The sequence below is a fragment of the Notothenia coriiceps genome, unplaced genomic scaffold, assembly GCF_000735185.1.
Source record: "Notothenia coriiceps isolate Sejong01 unplaced genomic scaffold, NC01 NC01_scaffold00009193, whole genome shotgun sequence".
Taxonomy (NCBI): Eukaryota; Metazoa; Chordata; class Actinopteri; order Perciformes; family Nototheniidae; genus Notothenia; species Notothenia coriiceps.
The window spans coordinates 570,528-586,600 of NW_011341894.1; the positions used below are offsets into that span (position 1 = coordinate 570,528).

General features: G+C 42.1%; 1 protein-coding gene across 1 annotated transcript in view; it reads left to right on the forward strand.

Annotated features, from left to right (window-relative positions):
- Nucleotides 1-16,073, forward strand: part of zranb3 (zinc finger, RAN-binding domain containing 3) — a gene marked incomplete at its 3' end in the record, with an annotated part of 56,066 nt that overhangs the window by 16,256 nt on the left and 23,737 nt on the right. The window contains 5 exon segments of the mRNA XM_010770769.1: nucleotides 4,697-4,782; nucleotides 6,444-6,615; nucleotides 11,377-11,514; nucleotides 12,689-12,715; nucleotides 15,596-15,649. Coding sequence (XP_010769071.1) covers nucleotides 4,697-4,782; nucleotides 6,444-6,615; nucleotides 11,377-11,514; nucleotides 12,689-12,715; nucleotides 15,596-15,649 — 477 coding nt within the window.

Below are 16,073 nucleotides of genomic sequence, written 5' to 3' on the forward strand. Positions count from 1 at the left end.
CAAATACCTGTACTTTCTACTTCTTACATGTTGAACTCAAATACCTGTACTTTCTACTTCTCACATGTTGAACACAAATACCTGTACTTTCTACTTCTTACATGTTGAACTCAAATACCTGTACTTTCTACTTCTCACATGTTGAACTCAAATACCTGTACTTTCTACTTCTTACATGTTGAACACAAATACCTGTACTTTCTACTTCTCTCATTTTCCAAACAGGCTGGTTCCTTTAGTCTGAATGTGTGTTTGGTGGCGTGATCATTATTATTTAGAGTCATTGCGTGCCTATTGATTTGAACACGATCCGTGTATCCATCATTTCCTGGTCTTCTCTAAAGAAGAGGGACCAATGGAAACGTTGTCATGTTGCCGTTGTTCAGCATGGAAACATTCATTAGCTAACAATGACATTATTGTTCTATTAATATAAAGGGAGGTCAGGTACTCTTTAAAACAGCTGCTAGTTATGGGTACTTTTTACTGAAGTACATTTCAAAGTTCTTTACTTTGACTTGAGTAAAGAAGTTTAGTCAGGACTTCTACTTTTACACGAGTATCTGTACTTCTACTTGATTAAAGGATGTGTGTACTTTTGCCCTCTCTGCTGTTATGGTGAATAATACATACTTAGAAGCTGCTTTCCTTCCCTACAACACGAACTTAGCTTTGAATTTCTGACCATGAAGGAGCAATTCGGACAAATATACATAAGAAACCACATGCAGCAGATTAGAAGAATCCATACTTCAAAAGGTGGTTCTGAGCCCACGCTGGTGAAGAAACATTATTAAGCTTCTCACAAAGGTGTTATACATCACAGCACAGGTAGATCGCCATGGTAACTTGCATCATTGCAGGTTACACTCTGATCCAACATATAAAAAAGCCAATTAACTCTCCCCGGCATCACTTATCCTCCAGGATCCCGTGGACTTATTTCAATAACCTTTGTTTCAAAAACTTGATTTACAAAACCCGGCATGAACAGACACTGCACTGCAATAAATGAGACAAGTAATAAAAAGAGGCGCGCAGGGGAGGGGTGACTATTGAATTTAGAGACAATAAGAAGGGCTGTTCACAGGACAACAGTGTTTGGAGAGCGCTGGAGCCAATCCCCTCTCCATAATGATTTATGATATCATTTTTATATATGATACATCCAAGCAGTAGATTGCAGCCGTATTCCATCACTGCAGAAGATGAAGTGGACTCTGGGAATAGAAAATCTTTTCTCAGAAACAATGCAGTATCAATAAGACGCTGCATGTCCACTGTACCGTAGGCACTGACACAGCTCTGGCTTTCACGCCTACTTTCTCACAGGAGTTGAAATACATTTGATTCTTAATGGTCATAAGATCATTAGAGTGGCTGTAGTTAATGACACCATAACATATTTTCTCCCAATTGATTTTCATATTAACAACACATATTGTTTATTTGCCTCTCTGGTCGGCAGTAATGCAGTGTATACATATAGGGCTTTTATTGTGAAAGGTTAACACACTTTTAATAGGGTACCAATCATCTTAATACTGATGCTGTCAATATTCAAAAGCCATTACATTCTGCATTCAACATTTACTAATGAGAAATGTATAGCAACATGTTAAGTATTGCCACTTTAAATGATCTTAGATCACACTCCGGTACAGATAAGGTTAAGATCTATAAAATATAGTCTGGTTTAAAACCGTGAAGAGCCTTAAAAAATAATAGTTGCATTGGATTGGGAGCTAAATGTGGTTTGATTTGGTCACATTACTACAGATTCTTTCTCTATGTAAAGGCACTTTTTAATTATAATCTGATAATCAACTACTTTACCAGTCTGACATCATAGGTTTTGTTTTGACTACATTTAAGTATCTCAGCGAGACAAGACTCAGAAACCCTCTGTCATCTAACTGTCACATTGCTGCGAGGAAAACTTAATTATTGCCTCGGCTCGATCATGATAATTACCTGATGAGATTCAGGCAGCTAATTAATTCCAAAATAGAAACGAAAGATGTACTTGTAAGAAATCTCGAGAAGGTGTTTCATGGAGACAGTGTGTCTGCGTGTGTGTTATATACTGCGCATATGTGTGTGTGTGACACATGCCATCCTGTCTTTGCCATAGCCTGCCCGCAGTGTGGAGGTTAGTTTTTTAGATATCATCTCTCTCTCTGCTGCCACTAGAATCTGAAACTGACTATAACATTTTATCATCCGCAGCATACACCTGATAAGCCCTGTCCCTGCCTCTGTGCCACTCTCCTCGCTGCCATCATTACTCACTGTGGCTCTGACATAGAGTTAGCACACAGCTCAGGGCATGCTGCACAGCTCATGATGTGCCCTCATTTCCACCCACCTATTATATCAACAGTGTGAGGGGGAAATGCAAAGTTCCTGTTGAACAAGGGCTGAATCTGGAATAGTGCTCTCACTGTGGCAGCTTATTCAGATCACCTGGCTGATGATTACCTGTCATTACTTTATAAATTGCTGCAAATACTGAAAATTGACAGGGATGTGGTGTGTACACACAGACAGTGCTTTTGTGCTTCCTGTTATGCATACACACACACTGTCTACCCACTGTATGAAAAAGGCTCTTCAAAATGCCATACGCCCACTTGAGACAGCATCTTGTCATTCTTTATGATGCAAAGATATTTAGATGACTCAATGTCCATGTCAGCAGTGATATAGCAGGAGGAGGTGCATTTTTATTTATCCATTTTTTATTTAATTTTCAAATCAGTTTAATTTCCTGGCTGCACAGCTGTTTGACCTGGTTAATTGGCACTGAGACAGTTGCACAACACACAGGACTGTTAAACTAGGCTAAGGACAAGGGTATGGCGGTATTATTTGCCTCTATCCTGAACAATTTTTAGCACAGAAAAAAATCTTGAGCACACAATGAAACATTTTGTGGATAGAAAATTGTATTGAGCTCGCAATGGAACATTTTTGAGCAAAGAGAAATACATTTTTGCAACACATCAATTATATTTTGAAGAGAAATTGACTTGACTTGAAGATTCCTTTCGTGCTCAGTATTTTTTTCTGTCCTCAAAATGTTTCATTGCGTGCTCAAGATAGAGGCACAATAATAACCCCATCCAAGTGGACCTTGAATAAATTGCACACAAGGTGCACATCAGTAGAGTAATCTTGAGCGCATGTAAGGTCTGTGTATTCAGCCAAAGAAAGCTATTCTGAGTTAATACATGCAACTTTCAGAAACTAAAAGGTGAGAAGTTTACTTTAATGACTTGCTAAATCTGTCAGGTTGGTGCAGAAGAACTTTACCAAAGATATAAAAAGCTTCTTTCAAGAACGAGTTTTTAGAAGTAGTTGTTATTCTGCTTTGCTGCAGTCGGTTAGCTTAGCTTAGCACAACGACTGGAAACAGGGAACAGCAAGCTTAGCTGCCTCTGTCCAAAGGTAAGAAAATATATCTAATACAATATAAAGAATTAAACTGTGGCTTTGTCAGTAACAAGCATTGCATTTAATTGCCCTTTCTAAATGTTTATCAAAGTGTTAGCATGAAGCAAGTACAAGAATGATAGCTACAGAATAACACATGTCTCGTGGAAGTTAAGTGTGTTTAACATTTTATAATGTAATCATTGAGATAATTATCTGTGACATAAGAGGCAGTTTAACATTAGCACAAGTAAATAAGTGTCATCGAGCAAAGCTAACTTATATGCAATATTAAGCTATGTTTTGCTAGCATTAGCTTCCACAGTCCATGGGACATTTCCATGGTAAATGCTAAACCAAATAGTAATGGCGTAATAAAGTTATTTTACTAATGTCAGTTAAACATTTACATAAAATAAGCTAACGTATGCAACCATAAGCTACTGGCCATAACATACTTATTAAGAGTGCTGCAACAAAACCCAATGAGTATTGAATTTAGCAATGGTGCATTGTTGTTTTATTATTTAAATCAACTTCTCAAGATCAATTATGTTATTTCTGTGTCTCATTTGAAGCCTTAAAAACCTGCTTACTTAATTGTGTTAACATTAATTACTGTTCTATATGCTATATCAACCTGTTGTCTTTATAAAGTTATACAGTCTCATGTGAGGTGTGCATGTCATATGTTATCCATTTGTTAAAACGAAAGGAAGTACATAGCATTATGAGAAATATATATAATAAAAACGAGACTGCAATATTATTAAATATTATTTTAAGTGTGCCTGGTGTGTAATATTATAGGATTTATTGCACACATTCTCCGGTTTATCCTGACTGTCTCTCACTCCTTTTCAGACCATGTTACACACACACACACACACACACACACACACACACACACACACACACACACACACACACACACACACACACACACACACACACACACACACACGCACACACACAGCATAGCATAATGACAGCAGGAAAAGGCTATCTCTCTGTCAACAGTGTATTAAAACAAACACNTTAAGTGTGCCTGGTGTGTAATATTATAGTATTTATTGCACACATTCTCCGGTTTATCCTGACTGTCTCTCACTCCTTTTCAGACCATGTTACACACACGCACACACACACACACGCACACGCGCACACGCACACGCACACACACACACACGCCCTGTAATGTGTGCTTCGATACAGAGGGGCTGTTATATAATAGTAATTTTCCTGTCCCTTTATTTCACAGCTTTTTATGCAGATTGATACCCTCTACCCAAAGAGGTTTGGAACATGGACCGACTTTGCCAAGAAATTCTGCAACGGCCATTACAGGTGACACACACACACACACACACACACACACGCACACGCACACAGCATAGCATAATGACAGCAGGAAAAGGCTATCTCTCTGTCAACAGTGTATTAAAACAAACACAACCAACATTCCTTAAGCTCATTAATGAAGTGTAACATGTACAAGTTGTTGTAATGCAGGTGGAGCTGAGCAGATAACTCTCACAGAGAAAGTGAGCATATTTCCTAAAACGGCAAATAATCCTCTTAAGTGTAAAACCTTATTTTGGTCTGTTCTTATTTATACACTCTTAATTCTTAGTTAAGTGGAATTAGCAGAGTTTCAATAGACCTCTCCCACTCTTTTCAAGTGTCTGCTGGGATAAAGTGGGCTGTACCTGAGTCTGGAGCGATGGAGCTGCTGAGTTGAGGGTTTTGTTGTCAGAGCCAGATCACAACTGAATCCAAGCGTTAAATGCCAAATGGCTGCCAGTTGCCAGCGATGATCAGTTACATGTGTGAACAAACACATCAAATGCATTGTTTTGGCTGTCCATCAAAGTGGGCAGCTCGATCGGGGATGGGCCCGCCGCCATTAATGATAACACTTTGTATATAATTGCACTTATTGTGGCTGGGGAATGCCATTCTGAGCCACACACAAACGATTCAACCCACAGTAGGGCACAAGGCATTGTTATATCAGCAGAGTCTTCCTATTCCCTTCATAATAGAGAAGTGTCAGTGGGACATGAGAGAAAAGCAGCCTTACAGCTTGGAAGTTGCTGGTTTAAATCCTAATAGAGAACACAATTTAAGAAGGAGTTAATCAGTTTCCCTCCCTCAGCAACTACAAGTTTAAATACCGAAGTGTGAAGAAGCTCATTTTGGCAGTGGCTTGTTAAGTTGGTGCACACTTCCAGCCAATATGGCAGGAAACCAGCCTTTGTGTGGAGGGCCAGTTCTATTCTAAAAATCAGTTTGGCAGATAAATTGCGAAAGTTGCCGGGGAGTTTTGGGATAAAACCTGCCGCTGTGGCCATTAGACAAAATACTTTCCTGCTCTGCTAACTGCCCTAAAGCTAAAAAGTGATCCCCCGACTGCTCGGCTGCAAATGATGGGAGTCTGCTGTAGTGCCGGGCGGCTCCCAGGTGGCAATGTTTAAATGTGTTTAACTATTTATTCTGGGCATAGCCGTAAATAAGCATGTTTGCTTCTCTCTGTGTGTGTTGGGAAAATACTGAGTGTCCTCTTCCAACATGAGAGTAACATGATATCAAAGGTATCCCAACTGTAGCTGTGAACATGACAGGATGTGTGATTACCTAGAAGAGCGTCAGGACTGTTTGAGGCATATGATAGCTATGTGATTAACATGATGATTCAGCCTCTATGGAGAGAGACATATGACAAGCATGATCATTTCTGACGTGGAGCTAATCTGAAGTAAACATTGAATACTGCTTTCTATTCCTCCATCTTGTGACTGTGGAACTCCCTCTCTTGGATATCAGCATGTGAAGGACACTGTTCAGGAACTAGTTGATGCTCTGTATGTGATGACTACTTCCATTCTGGAGAGGATCACAGATACATGGATCCTGAGATTGAAGCTCAAGCCGGTGAAGAGTGATATTTTTCTCTGTGTGAAAATCAAATGCATCAGCAGCTACAGCTTCTCCTCGCTTTCTCTCAGGTACTTCGGGAATCGCCGGCAGTGGGACGCTCGCGGATCGTCCAACCTTTCGGAGCTTCACCAGCGCCTGAGTGAAATCATGATCCGTCGTCTAAAGGCCGAAGTCCTCACTCAGCTGCCCCCCAAAATCCGCCAGCGAATCCCCTTCGACCTGCCTAAGGACGCTGCAAAGGTCAGGCATAAAAGACAGCATGTGGTCTTTAGTCAGACATTCAATTCACGGTGCTTTTAAAACACTACTGATGCATGCTTCCTCATTTTCCTCGGTTGCTGCTAACAGTCGCTTTACAGTCTAATCATCAATTGATAAATAATTGTGTGTGTTGAATGTCAGATAATAATAAGATGCCCATGGTAATTTCCCAGAGCCCAAGGTGGCATTATCAAATGTCTGAGCTGAAACGGTTAATTAACAAAATAGGTCCCAAATAATTTCCTGTTGATTGACTAAAAGATGAATTGCTTCAGCTCCTAAATTGTTATTACATGCCCAGCACAAATCCAAAAGCATTACTTTAAAACATCTCGATTAATGGAGACGCCACAGATTCACGCTGTTAGGCAAAATTAAATTCTGCCATCTCCAGGTTTGTTACTCACCACACAGGGAGTGATTGAAGATGAAGTTGAGATGATTTAGTCTCCTACTCATCACGGTTAAAATGTTGCTGCTTCAACGTTTAGCTAAACCCGAAATGACATCAACTACTTGCAAAAAACTAAAATAAGTGGGGACACATTTAACGAAAAATTGTAGGTCCTGTTTGCGGAATAATGAATACAAATTGATATATGGATAACCTTGGTGCTAAGCTACAGATTTCAGATACAATATCAAATTAAAGTGAAGAACATCCTACTGTAGAAATACAATCAGAATAATGTATTATTGTGTTAGTATATGTATAACTTTAGGATTATAATTACTGATGCATTCATTTGTTAAGCACTAATATCGCAGCTAGCTCATATTGTATCACTTCATACTAAGGGTAGCTTGAAAATTTGAGCTTAACTTAAATAAATACATCCAAACACATATATCTGTTAATTCAATTACCTGCAGATTAATTAGTAACTCTAGTTGTCAAATAAATGTCATATAATGCTCCAAGAAGTGCAGAAGTAAGTATGAACTGGAAACACGAAAGTACAGTACCTCAATATTAATTGTACTTGAGTAAATGTACTTTTTTACTCCCGATAACTGTCATAATGATTTGCCAATTTACTAGGTTTGAGGTTTTTTCTACATTTTCTGATTTAATTGGCGTATTTCAGCATGGCAGCTTATTCATTTCTGCTGTTGGGGATAATTCTCCAGCAGCTACAGGCCTCAGGGACGTGATGCCAGTTTCCATCAGGAGATCCGTCATAACAGCTGACGGTGTAACATACTGTATAATAATTTCTCGTCCATTTCCATGACTGTCACCTCCCCCTCTGACTGCTTCCCATTTAAGTCATGGACCACTTTGCTTTTTTGCGCACACAGCTTCATGTCAACGCATTTCTGTTACCGTTTTTGCTGCTAAGGTAAAAAAAAAGTTATGTATTTCACTTTGGACTTTCAACATAACCAGCATTTATGACATCATTCCTTGTGGGTAATTTAGTCGGATCACATCAGAGTAGTTACGGGAAAAACTATTTTAATTCCAAAGTTGTGGAAAATACCTACTCAAGGTTCAAGGCTTTTATTGTCATGTGTACATAGCTACAGTGTAGTTATGACAATTAATAGAATATAATATAAATGGTGCAGAATAGTCTATATACAAGTAATTGGAATATTGATATATACAGGGCCGTCCCTCCCTACAGGCCGATTGAGGGTTCCTCAACTGAGCCTAAAATGCGGCTCGCTTCTGCGGCGCAATTACTGTGGCGCGGCACGGTTTCGCCGCTGCTCCACTAGCACCCCAGGGGCGGTTCTAGGGGGGGCAGGGGGGGCCAGTGCCCCCCTAACACTGACCTCTGACCCCCCTGTGGCCCCCCTAAAAATGAAAAGTGAAAAAAATGTATGATTTATTACACGATTTATTGAATGACGGAATAGGCGGAACTAACGTTATTCGTCATTCTAGTCGGACCCATTAGAGCGGTGCACTCAGGACCCATTAGAGCGGTGCACTCAGGACCCATTAGAGCGGTGTTTAGAACGTTTCGAGAGACTACCACGATAATTGAAGGTGAGTTAAACTATTGTATCCGTGTAATTGTAGATGTAAAGTAGAGATGTAACTGTTCGTTGCCTTTATTTTTATATAAATACGATATGTAACTTAAGCTGAAGCTAACTATAAGATATATCTGAAATAAATAAGTGTACTGAAACAAATACCAATAACTGTATTGCATTGTTTTCTTATGCGCAATTACTTCATACTGTCTAGTTCTCTTTTTCGTCCTGCATTTATTGTGCCCCCCTCAGAAAATAACTGGCCCCCCAGTGGCCCCCCCAGTCAAATTGGTCTAGAACCACCACTGTAGCACCCACGTCGACGCTCGCGAAACAGGGCCTCATGTTGGCCAGTGACGGCCCTGGATATATATACTGGTTCTTCCCTTACGCCTATGCAGAGATACGTGCCTGTGTGTGTGGTTTCTCTCCATCATGAAGAGGATACCAGGCTATTTGTAGAGTAAATGTTTCCTGTGTAGGTGTTTCTCTTTTACCCCCCCGAAGTTGCGGTTTCTGCCTCCCACGCCACGCTGAATGCATGTGCGCACGTGAATGCTAATGTGGCTTCGACTCGGCCTTTCGGTGCGCCGGGTCACCGGAGTCAGAGCTACGAGTGGTTTGCTTTCCCGCTGGGAGCGAAGCAGCACAGAGAACAATACACATCCAGAAGCACTTTGTTATGTTTTGCTCTGTATCATAGCTCTTTCGGCGCTAATTACGCACGGAGCCACCTTTTCAGCGGTGACACAACAATGAGGAAGTTTGCTCAGGAGGTGATGATGCAGGGGGTTTTCACAACCAAAACCCTCAGCTTTTAAAGGAAGCTTTAATTAGAGGCTAACTATAGTCACTGTTTCTACATCAGACTCGCGTGTTGAACAGTTGGAAAAGTTCACGTCATGTTTTGCTAGTTGGTTAAAACTGCAGCTGTGAGATAAATGTCCTTTTTTTTGGGGTAAAAATACAAAAACGAACGACCGGCTATAGCTGTTCGGCCTCGTTTCTGTTCATGAGATGAATGTGCATGACCAGGTATTTGTCTAGTGAGAAGAATAGACCCTCAGTTTCACCCTCCCATCTAAATGCACTGGTTAGAGGGAGATGTGAAGTGGCCAGTCACCCAAATCCGCAGCCATTGTGCTTCCCACATTCACGGAAATATGAACAATATAAAACATAAAAGCCTAGGTGGACATTATTTCCCTCTAAACAAACTCTCCTTTAAAGCACATTTTTGCTAACTGACGGTACACAGTGTGCACCAGGACCACTCACCAGCTCAGCCCGGCTCCTGCCGTCTCATTTTACTCCCTAATGATGGCTTTTATCTTCCACTGCAGACACTTTTTATGCCGCTCCTGCCCTTTACGTTTTCAGCCCTGGCCTTTTGTCGGTGTTAGTCTAGCGAATATCATCAAGGGCGGGAGTGTTTAGCCACTCGGGGTTTTGTTTTTCCCCCCCAGAAGATTATAAAGCTTGAATGTAACATTTTTAATTAGAAATAAACATTGAGAGACAGCCTGAGTTGTGTTTGTGCAGGTGCTGCTGAGTGAGACATCTGAGGGAAAACATAAAGGAGTCCTTCCTGCAATATGATACTATTTATTCACTCAACCGTCCTTGACTTTGACAACGTTTGAATCCACAGAAATGCTAATTATCTCACTAAATAGTGTGAAGCTTTCATGTTTCACCAGAAAGCTTTCCATTGTACAAGTCGGGAGCGCACAGTGTCGAAAATACCGTTGTGAAATCCTCTTTATCTTTACATATGTGTGTGTGCTCGCATTAATAAGGCTTCTCTCCAATTCTCACTCTTTTCCCTCCCCCTCTGCTCACTCATCAGTGTGTGTATCTTTGTGTGTGTGTGTGTGTGTGTGTGTGTGTGTGTGTGTGTGTGTGTGTGTGTGTGTGTGTGTGCTTAATCACGCGCAGGCCACCTCTTCCTTCAGCTCGCCATATGGTTCACAGTTTTGCATCGTTTGATATGCAGCGCGCAAAGAAAGTGTTCATTCCTGTTGAATTTTTACACATTTTCTGGTGTTGCAGCCTGGATCTAGACAGATGCAATTGGGAGTTGTGAAGAAAAGGCACACAATGAAAAAGTTTTCCTTAATAAAATGATGTCATCCTGAAAAAGTCAAGGGGGTTCTTGTGGAGCACTCGAGATTATAGGCACCAAAGCTTTTGCATGACTATTGAATTAAACCCAAGCTTTGCAATCATCCGAAACAGTACGCTGCTTTTCTTGTCACAATGTGCGTACTAAATGTTCCCAAAGATTGCCACTAACTTTAACATGTCTGTATGATAAATATCAACGAATACACAGCCTCTCTGCGTGTCTCCTTCACGAACACGAGGAAACATATGCTGCTTTTCACCGCCTCTCCCTCTGCCATCCTCTCGTTTCTCCTCTCCCGCCTTAAATACTTCTCGCCAATCACCTTGAGAGCACGCCAGGCGTCTTTGATTTATTGTACCGGCCAGGCTGCTTCTCCATCTTCGACCCCGGCTTGTCACAAGGCGGCTATAATTGGGCGATGCTCATGACCCACCTAACACAGCAGCCCAGTCTGAGAGGGGGGTGGCATCCTGGGGAATTCTCCATCTCTCTTTTCTCTCTCTTTCTGTTCCAGGGAAAGTAGGACACCCAGCAGCTCCATTAATTGTTTTGCCCTTTATATCTCAAAAAACAGCCGAGAGAGAGAGATAAATAAAGGACACTGTCTTGTCTCTCTTTTGCAGGAGGCCTCAGCCAGCTTCGCAGAGTGGGAGCGATTGATGAAGGGACTGGGGTCGGGGGTCATCGGCACGGACAGCAACCCCTTCACACAGGTCATGAGCCTGGTCACACGGATGTACAAGCAAACTGCGATTGCCAAGGTAATGGGAGAGCAGGTGCTTCTGGAGTCTATCTCACTTTAACCCAGCAGTACATACACCTTGATTGGCTTCAAAGATAGTCTGTATTTCTCTGAATACTACCTAAGGTGCTCTATATGTTAAGATATCAAGGCACACAGGGGGATAGGGGAACCAATGGTATAAAATGAGACGGCACGTTCCCTCCTAAATATGTGCGTGCTAACGTAGACATATTACGAAAGTCAAAAAAGTAGTTAGACGTACGTATAGGCCGTTTAAAAAACGTCAGGTGTAAGCATGTGTGTATTAATCCGCAACTGAAAATAGTCCCCAACAAAGAACAAAAAAACAATCTGAAATGCGTACCGTCACTTGTGTCACAAAATGCTTTTGCGTACCGACGTACTTGTGAAGCTTTTCCAGAAGGCGGTTAGATCACCGGACGACAGAGTTGGTCTCCGTGTGCACAGACAGGGCTGCTGTTAACGTCGGTCTGTACAACGGGATTGTGCCAAAACTACGCCAACCGGCTGCGGAGGGAGACTCTGAAACAGCTGATCACAACGTTCACACTCTGTGGTCACGAAGTACTCCACTAGCCCCCCCCCCGTCGACTGTCCTGAAGCACTCCACTAGCATCTCAGGGAAAACAGTTTTGGTTTGCACAATATCTTTGGACTTGCTTGAGACTTAAAGACTTGGTACTGACTTCATTGTGCTGCAAAATGAAGCCAAAAATTAGGAATTACCTTAAGAAAATAGTTTGTTAAATACATTTGATGTAAAGCTACCCCTTTGTAGATGTACATATCCATATCAACAGTGAGAAAACAGATGCATTCACATCATTACACCAATATCTGCATACTTTTTTATTGATGGAAACATGCTTTGGGAGGATTTTAACCTCTATGAGCCAACAGTTACAACATCAAACTACACACAATACCTAGAACAGTTTAAAAAGCATAAAAAATGGGAAAGAAAATGCACTTTTTATTTATATTTTAATGTTTCTGTAAATAGTGAGTTGACGGTACAGCATCATGTTCACAGCCGCTTGAGCCGACCGCTCTGTGAGACCTCAATTGGGGGAAGCATCGCCATGGTAACAGAGCCTAATGGCCGCCCAGTGAAAAGCACTTAGACAAAGTAGGGAGTTATAACCAAGGTATTATTTAGTTGCGTCCAGCTCGGCTTGATTTCACCTTATCTCAAAGTTACACACCGCAACTAAAATAGCATCTCTGTGATGCTGTTGCTGTGGAAACCCAGTCGGCTCTCAGGTTGAAGTGACGTCTTTTTTTCTGTTTTGATGAGAGAACGGGAAGGTGGTTTGATGCAAACACAGTGTGAGGAAGGGTTGGAGGTCAGAGGTGTGGAGAATGTAACATTTACATTTCCTGTTTCTCAGTGGGAAGTCCTCATCAGTCTCCAGATTTCACTCTAATCTTGATGCTCTGAAACCTGGCAGTTCCTCAATCTCTTATGTTTGTAGTCGAGTAAACATTTCCCCCAAATATAGTATCCCTCACCAATCGTCTGTTTTGCTCAAGAGCTGGTGTTCCTCTCAATTAGCCCGACGCCCTGAGCCATGAGGAGCGAGCCCCGAGGTTAACGAAGACCGGAGATAACCACCGAATGCAATCATCGACACGCTGCTCGCTCAGCCTGCCTCCAAGCCTGGATCTTTCCTGCGCTCCGCGTTGTTTGCTGATTGGATTTCTGCTCAGTTTAGCCTAACACTGGACCTCCTTTCATTACAAAGCCCCCCCCACGCCCACCCAACCCACCTCAAAGCCGATACCCGGTCTCATTTCCTCTCCTATTGGTTTTAAGAGTCAGACACACTTTCTACTTCAAGATAAAAAAAACGTTCTTTTTTTGGATCACCAGGAGGGTTGCAATGGTGTGATGGATTCACAAATCTATGTCACTCTGACGAGCATCGCGGCCTCTTCCTGCTTTGCCAGTCCGCCTGGCGACGGACCTGCCAAACGCCTTTGGGGTATTTTTATTTACCCGCCAAGCATCTGCTCCCAATTACCCAGAGAGGACAGCTCTGATGCTGGACTTTAAAGCGAGCTAACAGGCCGCTTCAGACAGCCGAGAAGTTTGTGCACTAATTAAACTCAGCGGAAGGAAGCCTGCGAAGCCAAGCCGTCAGTAATGAGGACCCCCCAGATCAGAAAAGGGTCGGCAGGCCTGGTGGAAAGATTCATTATCAGGCGCATCGGCTAATTATCAGCGAGGCAAAGCAGAGGTTCTCCTGCCAGAGCAGGTGTGATGGCAAAGAGGTTGTGCAGATTACAGGGGTGGGATTCACACCCAGGAGATAGGCCTGTCTCCAAAAAAAACGTCCAGCAAAAACTCAGCATTTCTCACTAGTTGGTTCTATTCTTGGCTGCTTTATGGCCCGGGGCTCTGAAATGAGTACTGGGATGCTCAATGACATGCTCATGCGGACAGATACAGAAACCTGCAAGGCACGGTTAACTCAGTCACACTTCTGCTGCTTTCTCTTTCAGATTGTCAGCTTCACACTGTCAATCAGGGTCACAGACTTCTGCAGAAACAACAAGCAAGATTGTGACTGTGATGTTTTTTTCACCATTTGACTTCATTAATAAAACAATATTTAAGTGGAAAAAGAACAAATAACTCTAGAGTGAAATGCTTGAGACCTGAACTTTTAGTTATGTTAGACTGCACTCAACACTTTGACACCCTTACAAGCCTTACTTATATATTTTTAGCGGCATTTGCAAGTCCTGACAAAATCTGCTCTTTTTTGAGCTGTCCTTGAGCGGTTGTTAAAGTTTCTGATAGTTTGACATTTTGGGGGGAAATAGCTCATACACTTTTTTTCGCAGAAAGTTAGATGAGAAAATAAATGCTACTCATATCTGTCTGCAGAAAATGAAGCTACAGCCAGAAGCTAGTTAGCTTAGCTTAGCATACATGCTGGAAACAAAGGGAAACTGCTAGCCTGACAAAATCCAACGACAACAACCTATTCGACTATAATATTGGTGTCAATCCTTTTGTCTAACGAATGCACATCATGTTTTTGTTAATGTTAGTTCAATAAAACAATATTAAGCTTTTGAACATTTATTACAAATTGTCGCCAAAGGCCGTTGAAAAACCGGTCAGACCGATCCATAATATATCTGTTTTGATGACATTTGAAACAAATCAGTCGCATTGACCCGAAAACACATTTTGAGTTGTATACACTGCTGGAAAGAGGATATTCCTAGCCTAGGAATATCCTCTTTCCAGCAGTGTATACAACTCAAAATGTGTTTTCGGGTCAATGCGACTGATTTGTTTCAAATGTCATCAAAACAGATATATTATNCTAAATATGATATTTGGCCTCAAATCATCTGAGGCCTGGGGCCCCCCCCGCGATCTTTGGCGATCTCTGATTGGTCGGGACGTTGCGAGGCTCGTTGCTGCTGTGAGGAGCGGACAGGTTTCCGGGTCGGCGATACAGCGAGAACAAGCGAAACTCATCCTGAGCACACAAACACTCACAGCCGAAGTAAAAACAACAAGTGTGGCTTGATATTGAGTAAGAAAAAGGTTTGTAACGCTGTGAGAATGGGTCTGAGGAGAGCATTTCTCCACCATCCCAACTCGGCTATTACCAGCGTTCAGGGAGCTCTATGCAAGTCAATGGGACTCCCTGTTAGTTAGCCAAGGGGTCCTGGTGTGTGAGGGGCTCCAAGGATTGGTCTATTTGGGCCAATCCGGTCATTTGTTGTTGATCTGGGTGTTCACACGTCACAGAACCCAGGAAGCAAACAATGGAGAAAGAGAAATGTCCAACGAGGCGTTCTGGGGCAGCATAGACAGGTCTTCTCTGTGTTAGAGTTTTACTCTCTACAGGGTGTACTTTGAGGGTTTGTGACTCTGCAGACCGTTTACATGCAGAAAAACCTTCATAACACACAAGGGGACGGATAACAACCAGAGAGCATGACATGGGACCTTTAAGAAAAATGAAAACAAAGTTTTTAAAAAAAAACAAGCCGCTTGAGGTTACCTTGGCTTCGATGGCGGCCTCGGTGCACGCCTGCAGCATGGTGAGGTGGTGGGCGAACACCAGGAACTTCAGCTGCTCCGCCTCCAGCATCATCTTAATGTAGTCCTTCACAGCTCCCGCCTGGACACACACAGAAATAGACACAGATGAAAGGGAGCTACACTGAATCCATCACTCCACTGCTCCACCACACACAGAGGAATCGGCTAGATCAGTGAAGAAGTCAATTAATCACCGCGGCATCCTTTCCGTGTGATCGATTCTCTATTGAATGCCAGGGATCCAGACTTTAGACGGAGAGAGAACACAGAGCGACCGGGGCACATTTGTCAGCTCGCAGATAGTGAGAGCAAATCAATAACCTCGCAACTCGGAAATATGATTAGTGTGAGCTCTTTGTTTTCAGCTTTTTGGACAAAACGGATACAAGAAAACAACCAGATGAATCAGAATGAAGCAACTAGTTCATGAAAGCAGAGCTTGCTTTGTTTCAAATGTCATCAAAACAGATATATGACCCACT